The sequence below is a fragment of the Frieseomelitta varia genome, unplaced genomic scaffold (assembly GCF_011392965.1).
Source record: "Frieseomelitta varia isolate USP_RPSP 00005682 unplaced genomic scaffold, Fvar_1.2 scaffold_314, whole genome shotgun sequence".
Taxonomy (NCBI): Eukaryota; Metazoa; Arthropoda; class Insecta; order Hymenoptera; family Apidae; genus Frieseomelitta; species Frieseomelitta varia.
This window is the reverse complement of record NW_025110051.1, coordinates 16,871-35,379: the sequence shown is the minus strand read 5'-3', so window position 1 is coordinate 35,379 and position 18,509 is coordinate 16,871. Positions and strand designations below refer to the sequence as shown.

At 30.7% G+C, this 18,509-nt stretch overlaps 2 protein-coding genes across 2 annotated transcripts; one reads left to right on the top strand and one right to left on the bottom strand.

Annotated features, from left to right (window-relative positions):
- The first annotated feature begins 39 nt into the window (after positions 1–39).
- LOC122529894 (DNA excision repair protein ERCC-1) lies at positions 40–1,584 on the top strand. Its single transcript, XM_043656405.1, has 6 exons — positions 40–126; positions 456–548; positions 629–738; positions 815–1,009; positions 1,081–1,266; positions 1,352–1,584. Exons 2-6 carry the CDS (start codon positions 482–484, stop codon positions 1,553–1,555), a joined length of 762 nt encoding a protein of 253 aa, XP_043512340.1. The 5' UTR covers positions 40–126; positions 456–481; the 3' UTR covers positions 1,556–1,584.
- A 42-nt stretch (positions 1,585–1,626) lies between these two features.
- LOC122529892 (ABC transporter G family member 20) lies at positions 1,627–18,026 on the bottom strand. The gene is made up of 12 exons (XM_043656399.1): positions 17,458–18,026; positions 8,470–8,680; positions 7,285–7,555; positions 6,059–6,481; positions 5,466–5,552; positions 5,263–5,375; positions 3,992–4,377; positions 3,475–3,590; positions 3,284–3,354; positions 3,058–3,146; positions 2,809–2,985; positions 1,627–2,504 (listed from the first exon to the last, which is right to left on the bottom strand). Exons 2-12 carry the CDS (start codon positions 8,676–8,678, stop codon positions 2,203–2,205), a joined length of 2,244 nt encoding a protein of 747 aa, XP_043512334.1. The 5' UTR covers positions 8,679–8,680; positions 17,458–18,026; the 3' UTR covers positions 1,627–2,202.
- Positions 18,027–18,509: the final 483 nt, after the last annotated feature.

Genomic DNA, 18,509 nt, shown 5'->3' with positions numbered 1-18,509 from the left:
GTTAAATTAATATGTCATCAAATGTTATCAATTGTCAGTGTTACCAATGGAAAAATAAAAAATACTATTTTTTGTTTTTGTAGTTAACGATGTTAACAATTACGTTAATCTAATATGCAGATAAAGGTTTGCAATGAAAATGTTATAAACAACAGATGTACATACATGACACAATGTTATTCGTAATAAAAGACGGCACATAACCAATTTAACGATTCTTTTTAACAATAATTTCAATTCATTGACATTCAATTCATTGTAATTTGTTTATTAATATCATTCTTGCATCAAGTACAATTTGATTGTTAAAGATTTATTTTTGTTGTTTTATCATTGTTTTGTTTACTATCAATTCTAACCTATAAATGTATCTTTACTCATCTTCGTTATAACATATAATTATTACACTGTAATATATTCTTAAGAATATATTCTTTTTAATTGATGAACAACAGATTTTGTTTGAAGAAAAATATAAACAATGAAAGAAGATAAAGTTGATGATGAAGTGTCTCCATCTAAACAAACTAAAATTGATTCTTTCAAAGGTGAGTTATTTTTTATATTATTGTGTCAATGTAAACGATATAAATCTAATTATATTTTAAAAACCAATATTTTCTCACAGATGCATTTAGAGAATTAACGAAGTCGGAATTTTTCAATGAACCAGTACCTGGACCCTCCAAAGCCACGGATTCCTCAAAATTTAATACACTATTAGTCAATTTGAAGCAAGTACGATGCAATACAAGATCTTTTATTATTTGATAATATGCTGTCCGAGCTCTTTACATATGTAATTTAATTTTAGAAAGGAAATCCACTATTAAAATTTGTAACTAACGTCCCTTGGGAATATTCTGAAATTGTGCCAGATTATGTTATGGGAAAGACTACTTGCGCCCTTTTTTTATCTATACGTTATCATCAACTTAATCCTGACTACATCCATGAACGTTTGAAGGCATTAGGACACATGTATAACTTGAGGGTGCTTTTAGTACAGGTTCGATTCAATTTTTACTGTTACATGTACATAATAGTAAAAGACTGTATTAGAAATGTGAAATATCATAGGTAGATGTGCCAGAGCCTCATCATGCTCTGAAGCATTTGACAAGAATTTGCATTCTTGCTGATTTAACATTAATGTTGGCATGGAGCGCAGAAGATGCAGGCAAAATTATTGAAACATACAAGATTTATGAAAATAAATCGCCTGATGCAATTATGGAGCGCAGTGATACAGCACCATATCAAAAGGTATATGTATAATATAGTTTGAACATAATTGTAATTAATCAGAGAATTATAATTCTTTCTACATCTGTTTTTTCCTTCTTTTCAGTTAATGAATGCCTTGACAACAATTCGATCAGTTAATAAAACAGATGCCACAACTCTTTTATCCACCTTTGGTACATTAAGTGAATTAATACAAGCGCAGCCGAATACACTAGCTCTTTGTCCTGGTATTGGGATACAAAAAGCAGAAAGAATCCATAAAACGTTGCACGAACAATTTTTGTGTCCTTCAAAATCTGTAAAATAAGAAGGATAAATAAGATGCGATTTTATACATGTAGATGAGAATATTATAATATATTATAAGATTTATTAGAATTATTTGAAATAAAATTTTAATATTTTTTTATACAATAATATTCGCCGATTTTTATTATGCGGTAACATTTTTCTAACACGTTCATGTGTACATCCGTTTATTATAAAATACATTTATATAGAAGCAAAATACTTTAATTTGCATTTGTATAGTACGACATTGCTATGAGTCGTAAAAAAAGAGGTCATTGGTTATTCTGTATTCTACATCAATGATTCAGATTTTAAAATCATTATAAAAAGATTGCGTAATTACAACTTTACGCTTACGTTACGCCTACTTACAACTGTATTGTACAAATAATACCGTCACAATTCCATAATATTATATATGTTAATAGTAATACATAATAGTATTATATATACAAGTATATATAACAACTATAATGCAACGTTGAGCAACAAAAAGTGTGTAATATCCTCGGTGTGTAATATCCTTCATTTATTTTCCTATGTATAACGTATAACGTACATACGATTCATCGAATTATGTTAGGCTGTAGATTTTGTACGATATATTTCATAGCTATAAAATATGTTGAGTCGTACAACAATCTGTAATTTAAACAGAGATTCTTATCCTTTCTTAAATTTGATCAACAATATCGACAGAGTCATAAAAATGCATATCCAGCAAAATGTAGCGATGAAGCCACTGTAAACTGTTGACATCGACATCGACCATCCTCTAGCTAGTATAACTCTCATTGATTCTGTGCTCATTGTGAGAGGCATCGTGTAACTAATAAATCTTAATAGATCATGCATTCCTTCGACAGGCCAGATGATTCCACATAACATTACAATGGGTAGAAAAGCTCCCAAAGCGAGATAAGTAGCGGTCCTCTCGTTTTCACATAAACATGCAATGACGAATCCTAAAAATGGAGATCAGTTGAACGAACGAATAGTAATAATTAAGACTGCGGATTCTGTATGAAATTATTCATGAAAAATTTATGAAAAATTGGAAGATGTAAAAATGCATAAAACATACGTATAGAATATGCAGTATAATTTACAAAATGTATATATATTAAATAAAAATATAAATATAATATATAAAAATGTTGTAAAACAAATTTTTATTGAGGCCCCTCTTTATTCATGTTTATAAAAATTTCAAAGTATGTGGAAACCCGCAGTAATGATAGCTAGTACGATTATTAAAATGATTCGTACCGAAACACATTCCACACAATCCAGTAAGGGCAGTCAGTAGTCCGACCAGACCGATATTACCTTCGCAAGTGATATTGAAAGCTGCGAACGAGACTATTAGAACCATTACTGTTTGGCCTATCATTATCGTGAATTGTGTTATAACTTGTCCAAACAGAATTTCCGTTCCAGTGAGACCTATTGAAAAATCAATTGTCAAAATTTATAATTTGATTGTTTTTACGCGTAACAGCTTTTGTTTTTATTTACCTGAAACTAAACTTCTTTCGAGGAGACCTTCATTTCTTTCCATCAACATGGCACCGGAAGTGAGTGCAACCGATAAGAAGAAAATTATTCTGTAACACAGAAACTTCTGTTTAAGGAGAAATACAAAGTTTAATAAAGATGGCGTTGTTAAATTGTAACGCAACAATTTTATGAAATTATAATGTAATATTATCAAACAAGGAAACATCAAGTGATGAATACTAACGTTAGAATAACACCGGGTGCCGCAAAATCGGTAAAATTTGGTTCCATAGGGCCATATATTGGCTGCTCAAACTGCAAATCGAAAAATATATATTTTACATTTGTGTATGTGTATATATATATATATATATATATATATATATATATATATATATATGTCTCGGTATAATTCTTTTTTCGTTTTTAACTTACCAGCATCGGTATATTTGCCATTTTCTTATTGTAATTGCAAATCTCTGACATTTCTTCGGCAAATGCTGCGTACGAATTATAAATCTTTCTTAGAAGAAGGTAGCCAATTTGCTGATCTAAAAAAGAAAAAAAAATTCTCTTTTTTTCATGAAATTTCATAATTAATCACCAGAGACGAAATTTTAAGACACGAATATACATGATATGAAAAAGTATATAAAATATCCAATGTGTAACTTCTCCTAGTATGTAACAGATAAATTTCTATCTAGATTACATCTTTTCAAATATTTTTATAAAAGTATGAAGTCCGAATATAAACGTCTGGTGTCTAACAATCACTTACAGTGACCTTTATTAATATGTATTCAGATACTACAGTACTCGAGAGATTTCTAATAATAGATTTATTGCATTAATTGAAACACGTGGTGTTTCAATTTATCATGGATCTATCATAGATTAAGCTTAAACTTTTAAAATGAAAATTATACTAAAATTTTCGTCGTAAACTCACTAGACATATCCATAGTGATTTCTACATTAGAGTAATCTATACTCCAATCATCGGCATATTTTCCATCATTTATTCTCACTTCCAAGGAATCTGTGTAATTCGACGGAAATGTTATGGCACCCCAGGCATCGCCTTTTTTAACAGCGTCTCTAGCCTCATCTTCAGTGCCGTATGATATAAGATCCACATGACTTTTGTCTAAATGTTGTAAAAATCGACAACTTAACATAGTCCAATTACAGCCCTCTATTGGCATACAATGTTTCATGTTGCTGTTCAATTCATAGTTCACTACTGCCATTCTCAGGCCTTCCGGATCTTTGCCAATGGAAATGCAGAATAGAACGATTTGAACGACTGGTAGACCGATGATGAATAACATTATGCTGGAAAGAACAAATATAAAATTTTAATTTAAAATGTAAAACAGCATAAAAGACTCTGCATTTATTTATAAGAAATTTAAAGAGTTGTATTGTATTCATATTATATATAAAAAAATATATCTATCAGCACAGTGAATTCGTCATAATATTTCAAGCGACAAGAAGATCTGTATTTAGGTTCTATCTTCTTTAATGATATACGCGAAAATTTAAATTTGCATATTGTATATCTGCGATGTTGACTGTCACGGTGATTATCGACGACAGGCGTTTTTATTCTCATAAATAAATAAGTTTAAAACGGTTGAGATAAGTAAAATATCAACAAAAATTTTAAAATAATAAAAACAAATAACTAGATAGTACTATAAAAGTATGTTCTCATTGTACTTTTATTATATAGTATAATATTTTATAAAAATTAGATATATCCATAGACGAAATTTCAATTCAAAAAAATTCAAGAAAAATATACAAATCTTTAAAAATATACTGTTGTATATCTACAATTTCCATGAAAAATTATGTATCGATCACTCTGATCACTCCTTCTAGCGTTAATTTATTTGCTGAAAATTGTAATTTTTTGTTTTTTAAACGCATTCAAAATGAGCTTTAATCGATTTTCTGATCTTACAGGAAATAAATGAAGAAACAAATTTTGCATTTTTGGAATGATGTGTCAAGTTTCAGAATATGTTTGATAATATGAGAGAAAAGTTTTTTTACTGTATTTTATTGTAAATATGGAGATTGTAGCGTCCATTTGTTTTAAGCGTATTAAATTTTCTAATTTCCTATGTTCGTTTCTATTTATTTTATCTAGTTAGTTTTATCTAGTTAGTTATTTTAGTTATTTTTAATTAGGATTTTACTTCCACCTACCCCACGTTTCGCCACATCCATAGGAAGTTTTTCCATAAAAGTGCTTTCATGTGCATCGGATCAACCATCATTGACGTCTTGGAAGATTCGTCTTCCGGTGGCATATCCAACACCTGTATACCAAATTAATGCACAAATTAATATGTAAATAAGAAACGAAGAAGTGAAATAAATAATGATCGAAACAAGAAATTGAAACGTACACTCGAATGATCGATGACAATGCTTTTCCTTCGACTAGAAACACTGACGTTGTCGCCGAATTCTCCGCTCATTTCGTCATTCGCAGTCTAAACAAATGATAAACCCAAGTGAAACATCAATTCCAAAATGTATACGAATGTATGTTCTAGAGTTAACAACTCACGAGATTCAGAGAATATTTATTAAAGATTGATAAAAACCGACAATTTCCCACTTTAAACGAAACTCGTAAAGGATTGATAATAAATTAAGGAAGGGCGCAAAAATGAGATTCATAAAGGATTGATTGATTTTAAACGTTACAAACACTTTTCGATTTTCAAATTTCGTAAAGAATCTCGGTGGAAGATACGGCAATAGCAAAAAAGAAAAAAAAAAAAAAAAAAAGTATCAAGCAAGTTTGTACATAAAGTCTTTTTCAGTCATAATCATAGTCTTGAAAAATATGAAAAAATTACGTTGATAATATAAATTGATTGAAGAAAAGAAACTGTAAATGAAATGTACCATGTACCGCAACATCGGTCTTTAACAAGTTTTAAATTCTAAACAAAGATTTAAAGAAAGAATACGACCGTAAAGACATGCATACATCTTCAGGGGGGACACCAGTAACACTGCTGAGGATGCTGCTTCTTCTTCGAAGACCCATATTTTGTTTTTTGCTGAGATTTAAGAATACTTCCTCCAAACTGTCCACGTTGTGCATCTCCATTAATTTCGTCGGCGATTCCTCGGCCAATAACTTACCACCTCTCATCAAACCGATGATACCAGCTTGTCTTGTTTCTTCGATGTAGTGGGTGGTGATCATGATGGTCCTGTTGCCGTTTCTCGTCAAGTCGACGAGATAGTCCCAAATATTTTGTCGCAAAACAGGATCTACACCCACTGTAGGTTCATCCAGAATCATTAATTCTGGATCAGCGACAAGAGCCGCGGCGAAAGACACTCGTCTCTGCTGACCACCTGACAAATTTTTCACGAAACGATTTGCCGATGGAAGCTGCAAGAACTGATGAAACGATTCGCGTAAGATAAGCATGTTGCTTCATATTTGAAGAGTTGAAATTAAACTAGGCAGACCTTTTTAGTAGGCGCTTTCATATTTTTGGAAACGTAACCAAATAGAATAAATAAAAGTTATCGTGGTCAGATCTCACTCTCTGATCTTGAAATTTTTCATAAATGAGTGAAACTTGCGATCTAACAGTGTGGCTATATGCAACAACGATTGAATGCAAGAATGAATTAGTATTTTATGCTTAGAAATTGTGTTCATGAAATTATCAGGAAAAAATATGAAATTTTTTAATAGTATAAGCAGACTTTTGATAATTTTACTACACACGAGAAATGTTTCACTTGAAATTTTTGTCGCAAAGGATAATTCTTGCAAAAACGGTACAATAATTAATTACGAAATGCGAGACCAACTTTTAGAATATCAATTTTATTATCATTATTTAGAGTATGAATTTTACATTTTAAAAATAGCGATATATAGCTACAGTTAAATAACTCTAAACTTCTTTCTAAAAGTCTAACGTCGATTGATCACACGTTAAATCATTGCGTCATTCTTACGTATTGCAGTAATTAACAAATGCATAAACAAATGAGTTCTACTGAATCACTTAATTATTCTATAGCGCAAAAACAAAGCGTAAAATGGTATCGTTTTTTCTTCGTCTGTCGATCTGCGTAAATTAAAATGAAACTTTTTTACTTATAATCTCAAATATCGCCATTAAACGTTTACTTGTCTTAAATCACACGTACACAGGATATTAAAACAAAATCTCAATCGAGACTTACCTTTACAAGAAAGTGTATTTTTTCTTCAACTTTTTGCGTAGTTATACCAGCGCACCAGCCGAAGTATATCAACGTTTCCTTTATGGAGAATTCGCCGTACAACGCGATTTCTTGCGGCATATAACCCACTCGTGGACCAGGAACACCCGATCCTTTGGAGCCTGGTCGACCACCGAGCACCCAGATCTCACCGGAATTCAGACGCTTTCGACCCACGATGCAAGAAAGTAACGTAGTCTTTCCGCAACCACTCGCACCGAGCAGACCGTATCTGAAAATACGTATATTCTATTATATTGTATACATATATACACATATCATTATACGTTTCTATATTCAATATATGTGTCTATATATGTGTCATTGCTAGTTGAATGTTATTAATTTTGTCCTATATTATTGTAAATAGAAACATAATAAATATTTAAGAATAACGCATGACGTATAATAAATATTTAAAATTGTATCGTACAATGACGATAAGTGTTACAAAATAAACTATATTATATAATCACATATATCTTACATATATCCTATGTCCATCAATAATTTAAAATATATCCGCAACATTTTAATTTTTTTTTTTTTTTCTTTTTTCTTTCCTTTCAATGGACATATGTATGACGTTCTACAATCTATAAGTAACAGCTTGCTATTTGCATAAAGAACTGCTTCGTCATTCGGAAAGAAAAGAAGCATCAGCGAACGCGTATAATTGTGGAATTATTTTACGTCAAAGTACAGTGGAATCATTTTTTTTGTAAACAAGCAGAAGAGAAAGAAAGACGGAGAAAAAAGCCAAGAATAGTAAGAAGCTGCTTTGCATATTTCTGCTTCAGCATGTTTCTGCTGATTTATGGTAAAGTTTGGTATACGAGATATTCGTTGCTAAAGTTTCGAAGGAGCAAAGAAGAAGTTACTAAAGTTTAGAAGTTATACCGACAACTAGACTAAATTCAAAAACTTTTTTCCAAGAACGAGTTGGTTACTTTAGTCAACCTTAAAAGGTAGAAAAATGAAAAAAATGAAAAAAGACTTTAGTATAAAAAGAAGTTGATTGATGACGAAAACTTACATAATCAACACATTGTACATTATAACACGGTTGTTAGTGCAAACAAATCTTTACTAGTAATAAAAAAGTATAAGACTTTTATAGGAGACAGCGTTAATTATGAAACTTACATCGTGCCTTTCGGTACAGTCATGTTTAGCCCATCCAAAATAATATTCGGATTGTTTTTCGGGCCATACTTCTTACAGGCTCTTCTCACATACACCGCTTGTCTTTTTTTCGTGTCCAGAGTCGAGACTTGCGTTTGAAGGGGAGGTCTTCGAGTTTTCAGTTCCAAGGAAGCGGGAGGTGCTTCCGATGTATTATTGGCGTCCTCCATTTCTACGGCAAAGGAAGCAATTAGCACTTCCGTGAAAGTGATTTATAACATAATCGATAAACCATTTCACGTACGCGTTTACTCTGATCGCTACTCTGACAAGAAAGAATGATTAGAACCTACTGCATTTTTCTTCAACGATTATGAAAGTGGCTCGACTCGTTATATTATTGGTCAAAAGTTTAGACTAACCGAGAAGTTGCTGTTGTAAGAGTTGCTAATTAATTCGAAATTGATATTATAAGATATCGATGAGATAGTAATGTATTACTTAAATTAATATTGTAGACAATGATAAAGAATATTAAGCTGATTTTTTTTTTTGTTTTTAAATTGATATAGAAATAAATATTATGAATGTCAATAAAAAAACATATGTGTGTGTGTGTGTGTGTGTGTGTGTATTGGACAATTTATTATCCTCTTCCGGCATTCGTCTCAATCTTTCGAATACATTTCCATATTCTTGTTTTTGCTGAAAAATCACAAAGATTGATATTACAACTCGTGACACGAGTAAATTACACTTCGTTGTGAGTAATGTAATCACTTTCAGAAGTTGGTTCTTAAAAATTTTCAAAGATGAAGTTTGACGAACGTACAATGACGAAGATGAATGTACTTCCTAGTTGAAATAGCAACTGAGTAAGAGGCACCAACCAGGTAAAAGTTAACCACGACATCGTCTATCTCCATGTGCACTATGCGCATTGCCATGTATATTTATACAAAACTGATTGTTCAAGATTCAAGTCTCAGACAGTTTGGTACAAAAAGCGTTTGAATTATTGTTGTTATTGCTATTAAACGCGTTAAAAGTGTTGGAAAATTCTTACCAATTTAGATGTGCGACAAAGAAATATTATCATTTTCTATTTGAGAATTTTTATCAGCGTTACATGTCTCAAAGAACATGTAGAAATTTCCAAAGAAAAATTAATAGTTTTTGGGTAAACTTTATATATATATATATATATATATATATATTATGTCATTTATTATTAGTTTCCATTATTAATGTTTCATTCGTCATCAACATTGACAGATGTCTTAAAGTAGATCAAGATTTCTTTTCTAGAAACATCTACTAAACATTTTACATTAAACAACTAAATGTATAAATACATCTTTCTTCTTCTTTCATTCGTCACATTTATATTATAAAAATTAGACCTCCAAAAGGAACAACTTAAATGTAATAATTTTTAGAGAAGAAAATTCTTTTTCCAGTAATTAAATGTAATCATTTAAACATACTTAGAAGAACCAAAACATATGTTTCGCACGCTTCACTCATCATCAAAATTCAACATTAACATACGTGGATTAATCTTCTGAAAACATCTAACAATTCTAATACTCAACAATCGCTAAACAAAATTTAACTTAACGTTAACTAAAGACATTCATTATTTTCATATCCTAAAAATCATCTAATCAAATACTCAAATAACTAAAGTAATTTTATAATTTTCCTTTCTGAATTTTAAACGTAGTTTACGCTCAAACATGGAACCAAAATTTATGTTTCGCACGTTTCACTCGTCATTAACAGACATATTTTCTCGAGATCGTGATTTCAAACATTAATAAATGCCCGGAGGGGAATCGAAAGAAAGAAGACCGAAGCAGCGGAGGATCGTTCATACAAGTATAATCAACGTGATCTTTTGCGTCGAGTGATGTAACTTTTATAACAAACTCACTCTCACCTATCTCCGGCTGGACTAGTCAACTGAAGAAAGTGGTTTCGAACGGATTCAATTGGTTTTCGTTGCCCGCGCGTTCTCCTTGATTTTGTCAGTCTCGACGTCCTCGAACGTTCAATCGACCTGGTATATATGTATGTATGTATGTATGTATGTATGTATGTATGTATGTATGTATGTATGTATGTCCTTTTCTTTCATTCTCCTCCGCGCTCTTCCTCCGGGGAGAGTCTTCTTTTTCTTTTTTCGGAAACTATCGCATTGGGCAATTTCGGTTCTGAGAACTGGTCGCGGTCCCGTCCCCAGAACAGATCTTTTTCAGGGACGCGAGAAGGTCTCGGGGCGATCGAAAGCAAAGAAGAGCCTGTCGGCTGCAGCTTGTTCAAGAAAGGTTCGGAGGCTGTATCATATTTTTAGATAATTTTCACTTTCATGGGTGAATTTTGTTCGTTCTGAAGATTTGATACTGACTGTATAACATTGATAGTAAAGACTTTATTAAGCAATGCAACATTTTTTACATTTTTTTGAAAGTCTAAAACAATGCAAAAATTTTATTTCAAACATTCTTTCTAATAATGAATAGTTGCGGAGATAATTGTGTAGATGAACTAAAATGTTTAAAAAATGAATTGAAATATATACTCTGTATGTATGTATGTATGTATGTATGTATGTATGTATACAGAGTCAAATACGTAAGATTAATTTTAAGTTTTGTTTTGTCCTTTAAATATAGAATATTGTCCTGATGAATGATAATCTGATAATACGTCGAACGTATATTATGCTCCTGTTTGAAAATCTTTTTAATATTCACTATTTATCGCTATGGATAATGGAATTTTTTCGATAGCACGTGCATTTTATAATACAATCCCTGTGATGTATCAATAGATTCTCTGTTGTACAAAGTATTATTTGATTTTTCCAGTTTCGAAATAAATAATACTTGCCTTGAGATCTTTGAGTGAAGATGTATGATGACATACATAGGTATAAAATACGATCGAAATTTCCTATAAATTGTTGTAGAATTATATAGTCTGATTCTTCAGCGAAATCATGTGGAATTTATGATATAACGTACGCTTTCTTCTTGTTTTCCTGCACAACCAAAATTCGGGCTGATATTACAACGCAACGCCGTTTACGAAAGCAATTCCGCCAAATCATCGTATTTTCGCTTGGAAGATTTGCCGGATGTGCTCGGCCTAAAGTTACAAGACGTCACGGTGGAGAAACGCGATCATCGTGAAATTCATTCAAACTGACCTCGTTAAAAGTTACGTGGTATTAACAAGTGTGACGCAACCTGTTTTGACTTAAACATCTGATATTTCGTCGATGACCGACTAGTCATTCATGAAGGTCTTCGTACATTTTGTAAAAGAACTGTTTCTATCATTATATCATAAAATAAATTGTAATCTTGTAAAATATTATTATTTACTTATTAATTCATCTTTTCTATAACGGAATGTGTCTTTCTTATAAAAAAAAAAACATGTCCTTCGTTTCTGTCGTTCACAAAAGACACTGTACAGTACACTTTGTACAGTTTCATTTTTTTTTTTTTTTCATTAATTGCAAGATAAATCGTATTTTGGAGAAATATTACATTTATTTATCAAGATATCAATTTGTCAAAATCATCAAGTTTTCACTTTTTTCTTTTTCTATATAGTATAAAATCATAAATTAATATCATAATAATTTATTATGTCACATACGTTACAAGGTTTATAGATGTCCTTTTATATAATTTTTATTATTCTAACAACCTTCATTTTCATGAAGTATTATATTTATTTATTAACTTAACTTCTTTATTAATTTCTAAAATTATAAGTCTTTAACCTCTTAGTCTTTAATCTCGATGTGATTTTCAATGAAAAAATTGAGTGTCAGTTAGCATTCGATGCGTATTTTTTCTTCTTTTGTGAAATCGTATATTACTTCTTTAATGAAATATTTATAATCTTTGAAAGAGCTTGTACATTTTTTTGTAATTTATGCAACAACGTTTTGTATTATAAGACAAGATAATTTTATAAGATATTTGTAACAGTATACTTGTAACAGTATACTAAAATCGTGTATTCTTTTTACGAAAGGTTTACTCTATATGTTTCTTCATACGAACAGAGAATAAAAAAATTACTAAATTAAAAATTAATAAATTGAATTGGAAAATCATTAACTATTAACCAAGTAAATTATTAATGGAAAATGATTAAGTATTAATGAAGTTATAAAGGTAACTATTGCAAAATAAATATTGGGAAAGTAAAGGATTAATTGTTTCGCAAAAAGCTTGGGACTCTGACTTTTGATCTTTTAGAGAGTAATACAAATTTCAAGAGGAAAGTTATGAAAGAGAATATTTCGGTTATAGTACTACTGCCTAAAAATTTAAAGAAATGGAAGTGGACAAGAAAATGAGTGAAATGGTCTCGAGTTTCTTGAAAATTGTTAAATGAAAGACTTGGAATCTTTTGATCTTTTACAAAGAACAAGGAATTACTTCAGTACATATGAAAACAACTATATTGCAAAAATACGAATAACTGGTACAAAGTGGAAAGAGAAAGAGAGAGGCTTGTCAACTAAATTGATAAATCTCTCACGGATAGGCAACAGAATTAAATTCCAATGGCACAATAACACAATTTCAAATGACGCAAGTCATTATTCCTAAAAAAAATTATGTATATTTCGAACTATAATCGAAGCACAAATGAAACATACACATATGTTTCAATTTTCATGAAAACTAAATAAAAGTTCTGTTAACCTGATTTTACGCTACTAACGTTTTAAATTTTAATACAGTGAATGCTTTCCAGCAAACTAATTGATTTATACTACTCACTTACTTTGCCCGTCTACTAGAGAAATATTACTCAGTATCTAGAATATTATTAAATACAAGGTAAACTATTCAGTAAAAACTTGTGGATATAATTTTTGATGTCCTACCTTCGAACGAGAAAATTGCCTATGGAAATTATAAAGAAGGACATTACTGAACGCATTGCAAAAAATGTAAGGAATTGGAAGAGTCTAGAAAGAGACACAGAGAGAGAGAGAGAAAGAGAGACTTGTCAAACAATTCTTAGTATAGACTGGAGGCCGACGTGCAAGTTCATTGAAAAACAACTGTCCACTCGAAAGTCCAAAGAAATGGAAAGTGATTAGACGTAACCTTAGATAGACGCATCTTTTGCAACGAGCAAAGAGACGAAGATATTCAGAGAAATCCGCGTCAAATATCCTAATATAATAATAATAATAATAATAATAATAATAATAATAATAATAATAATAATAATAGTAATAATAATAATAATAATAATAATATTAATAATAATGGAAAGTTCGAAGAAGATTTTATTCTCAAATTCCTGTGATAGAATTTGTGAGAATTATCTACTGTGTCTGACTGCGAATCTTTACAATACTTATATTTTTATAAACATTCTTACGTTTACTTTTATGAACATTTTTACATTTATTTTTATTTTTGACATTTTGTTTATCGTTGTTCTTGTCTCACGAACGTTTCACGTTACACTTTTGTATTTTTATCCCATCGGATATTTAATAATTCAGATATGTGAAGAACTTGGAAAAGTCTGAAAATCTTACTCTTTAATCCTTATATTATTCATGTTATTATTAGGCGACATAATTAAATAAAAATTTGTTTTATTTACCAATTATTACAACAGATGTATTCTGTTTTCAGTTTCAAATTTTCCACGTAATAATATGCTTAAAAATCCGTCAGAATTGTTGCCAATGTCCAGAAAAAATTCTGAATTTTTTGAGAATAAGTAATTAATAAATAAATATTAAACTGTAAATATACTGTCAACTTTTTATCCTTTGTTTGTTTGTTTGTTTGATGTGCATTATATTTGTACAATTATGGGTACATTTATAAAAAGTTTAAAATTTTACTGCAAAGGTCGCATAGATAAAAATACATAAAATATAGCACAGTATTCGTATTTATCAAGTTGAGCAAATTTCTCTAGATTCTTTTTCTTTAGTTGTACTCATAAAAATTTTAATTTGTCTTTAAATATCAACTGCAATTGAAAGAATGGTCGTGCATCTGCATTTATAGAAAATTTTAAACAGTAAAAATATATATAAAATCAGTATAATATTCATCGTTATGACGTTTCAAATCTTTGCTCAGATTTCATTTCTTTTAGTATCTACCGTTCATAAAAGTGTAAATTAGCATAAATGTTCGCGATTTAGTTACAGTTAATAAAATAATTGCTTTATACTCCAACGAATTGTGATTGACCATTAAGCTGTAATGATTAGTGTTTAATCAGGAGAGCAAAGTGCAAAATATAAATAGTTGATTAAACGTTACTTGCCAACGTGCACGATGTATGTATGTACATATGTATGCACGTAAGAGGAGATGTGCGTCTCAATTTTTCAAGGAACTCGATGGATCGACGTAATGATGTAAATAATGATGTAAAAAATATAATAACCATGATTAGCCAAAGCTTTTAACAATATATATATATATATATGATTGCAAATAGTTTGCGTCAAAATGCTAATTCTATACTTGGAATTATAATAATGAACTGACGATCGTTTGAACTGACGAAGAAGTACAACAACTACCAAGAAACGTTGAATTTATCAAGATTCATAAGAATAAATGAAAAACGATCAAAGATTTGAAAAAAAGATTAAAGACTATATCTAAAGATCTATTACATGAAAATTATTGATACGAGTTTCAACCTACGAGATTATAGAGTTTCAAGTTTGTAGAGATATAAAGAGAGAGATAATTTAAAGATTTTATATGTAAAATTTATTTTTATATATGTATTTCATAGAAAATTTTAATGTTTCCTACCTTTGTACACTTATTTTCTGTACAATAGAGCTTAAGATCAACAAAATAACTAAAGTTAACTAAGTATTTAAAATTGTATTTTATGATACATAGATTTCATTATTTCCTATGTTTGTATACTTATTTCGTGGAGTACAATAAGATTTAAGATCGATAAAGTATAAAAATGAAGTTGTTACTTTAGAGATTTTATTAACATATAAATCTTATTATCTCTTATTTCTGTATGTTGAATTCATTCCAAAAGTTATGCATATGGTTTGGAATATTTTGGAACATTTGAATTACAGTATATTATTGTCCGCTGATTTGTCTACTTAATATGTTGATTTAAATATGAAAAGAAAAAAAATTTAAATAAGAAATAGATTTTTCTTTTTCATTTTTACTGTGACTTCATTCAGACGTGAAACTTGCAATCGCAAATGGCACATTCATTCGTAAGTGTTTAATCTTTATAAGTCTTTAATCGCGTAATTATGTATAAACAGCAATTACAAAGTGTTGATTGTAATAGCGAGAAACGTAAGATGCATTAAGAATAATTGTGAAAAATCATTCTGTGTTTGTATATACGTATGTGTACACGTGAATATGTGAAAAAATCATCACGTGGTATAAAACTTTGTCTTTACTAAACTCCCTCTGCTGAAGGTCAAAATTTTGCTGACGTTACGCTGATATTACAGTAATTATATTGTTTTAACAATAACGAAGCAGTAGAAATTCAGATCAATTACTGAAAGTTTGATGTTTCTTTTGAAAATTCTGTGGCCTTGATAAAAATGAATTTTAAATTAATTCACAATAACATACATGTATGTATACGTGTATAATAAGTAGACTGAATTTTTATTTATTTATGAGAAATTTAAAAGTGTGAAACTGAACAATATATTTATATTAGCGGCGTAAAATGAACTATCTTCTATCTAATGAGTATTTTCAAGCCGGCATTGTTATCGAACTTTCTGCCGTAAGAAAGTTCTTTTATTACTTAATTTTCTGTCTTAAGAAACTACTATTATTTAATTTTCCGTTTTTCCGGAGGAATCCCGTTCCAACATGATTGTTGGAAAGTTCGAATTACATCGTTACTATTAAGTAACGCTGGTTAAATTTTAACAGCGTTACGTGCTTTCGTTAATCACTTACATCGTACACATATCACGGAGCAATAAACTACGCGATTGCGTAATGTTTGGTGTAATCCATAATCAAATATGCAAACTTGGGCGTACACACCCTGTAATAAAAATTTCAGAATTACGTCTGAACTGTGTATAAAACTTCAACGTCAACTATATATAACATATATTTTGGATAGAAGTCTGTTCGGTTGTTTCCACGTTTCTTTTTTTCTCTTGCACAAAGTTACATTTTGTATATAGTATTTCCATTTCTTTGTACAAAACAGTTCTTTGTGTGTAACATCCGTGTGTAACAAACCGTCTACATAACATTATATGCAACATTTCTTTCTTCGTGATGGTTAATGCGAAGAGGATTGCTGTTTAATTACGAGAGGTAAATGATATATTACTGTGATTTCAGTCAGACTTGTCAGGTGTTAAAGTTTAAAGTTAAAAATATTTAAAATTACTATACTATATAAATATATTGCTCTAATTGTATAATACATGAATTTGATTGTACATGAGTTAGTAATTACATACATGTACTATGTATATGTTCATGTTATTTCTATTTTAGTTAGTATTATTTCATTTATTTTCATCATTATATTTAACATTGGTACGAGTATATTGTATTATAATTTTAATATTTCAATTTTATTTTCATTATTTTTATTACGTCAATCATTATATTTGTTTAATTATTATTAATTAATATGATAATTAACATGTTGACATATATGTTGTTTTATTACAATTAATAACATATATTATAATAAAGTTATAGTTGATTATAAATTTCCAAAGCTCCCGTTTCTATTACGCTTTAATCAATTAATTAATTAATTTAATTAAATTATTGAAGAAATTATTGAAGAAAACCTTTAAACAATTATCACGTTTGAAATAAAGTAAGACCTTGACACAACAGAATTTGACTTTCGTAATATTGACCCAATATTACAATCATCTTTCCTCATTCTTCCTTTTTGCTCGCAAAAGCGTTCCATAAACTCAAAACGAATACGAACCTGCGACGCAGGTGTCTCCGATCAAAGATGAGTAGAGCAGCTTCCTCAGTAGCAAACAACCAGCACCGAATCGATATCTCGACTCAATTAAATCTCACCGTTCTGTCGTTCACTGTCATCCCCATAGTCAGTCATTCAATAAATCTCATACTACTACGCCAGCTTCACTTTCAATATCAAAAACCAACTCGAATTGACTAGAGATAGGGGAGCGGATAAAATTTCGTCTCTCTTTGGAACATTCCCCGTTGTTCTCTCCTCGACGCCAACGATGATCCCGGAAGTTGTAATAATAATTCTCCCTTCGCCTAACGTTTCTCTTTTAACGGAATAAAAGAACTTTCCAACGAAGAGCACGGTTTTCCTTGTTGTCACTTGCCGCGTGAAAATTCCTTTCAGAACGTGTCGATGAGATTTCGACTCGGCACCACCGTAGAGTGGTTAGTAAAGTTGGTAGTTGAAGAATGACCGAAAAATGACAGCGAGGAAACAGGTATCGCGGTGGCGGAGTGGCCCGATCGCAGTACCACCGAGAACTGACTCGGTTCGCTGTAGAATGGAGTACCAAACGCTTGTGCAACACGTCGAAGCGGTGTTCACCGCCAGTGGTAACGGCCAGACCAGTTTGCAGTGGAGGCAATCGCAGACCCTGGGCTATTACGAACGCGCACGAAGATCTTTCTTTCGAAGATCTTTCCTACAGACCATCAGAACGCGCCATTCTTCTCTGCCTGCTATTTCATTAATTTTAATTTCAGTTAGGAGCACATTTCCAGCTCGTTGCACGTTCCCTTGTTAGCTTGACAACCAAACCAAACCAAACCAAAGTTATGAAAGTTACAGACTACTTATAATTAGATTTTATTTTAGATTTAAATTTTGGTGTTCACGGTTTAGAGTGGCGACTCGATGACTCGTCTAAGCACCGGGCTGTGGACATTAGCTGTCTTGTAATTTAGATTTCGAAACTCACGGCTCCGATTCGTGGTTTGACGACGCATTCAACTTCCCAGCTGTAGACTTTAAGTCTCTTGTAATTTAAACCTCGCGGT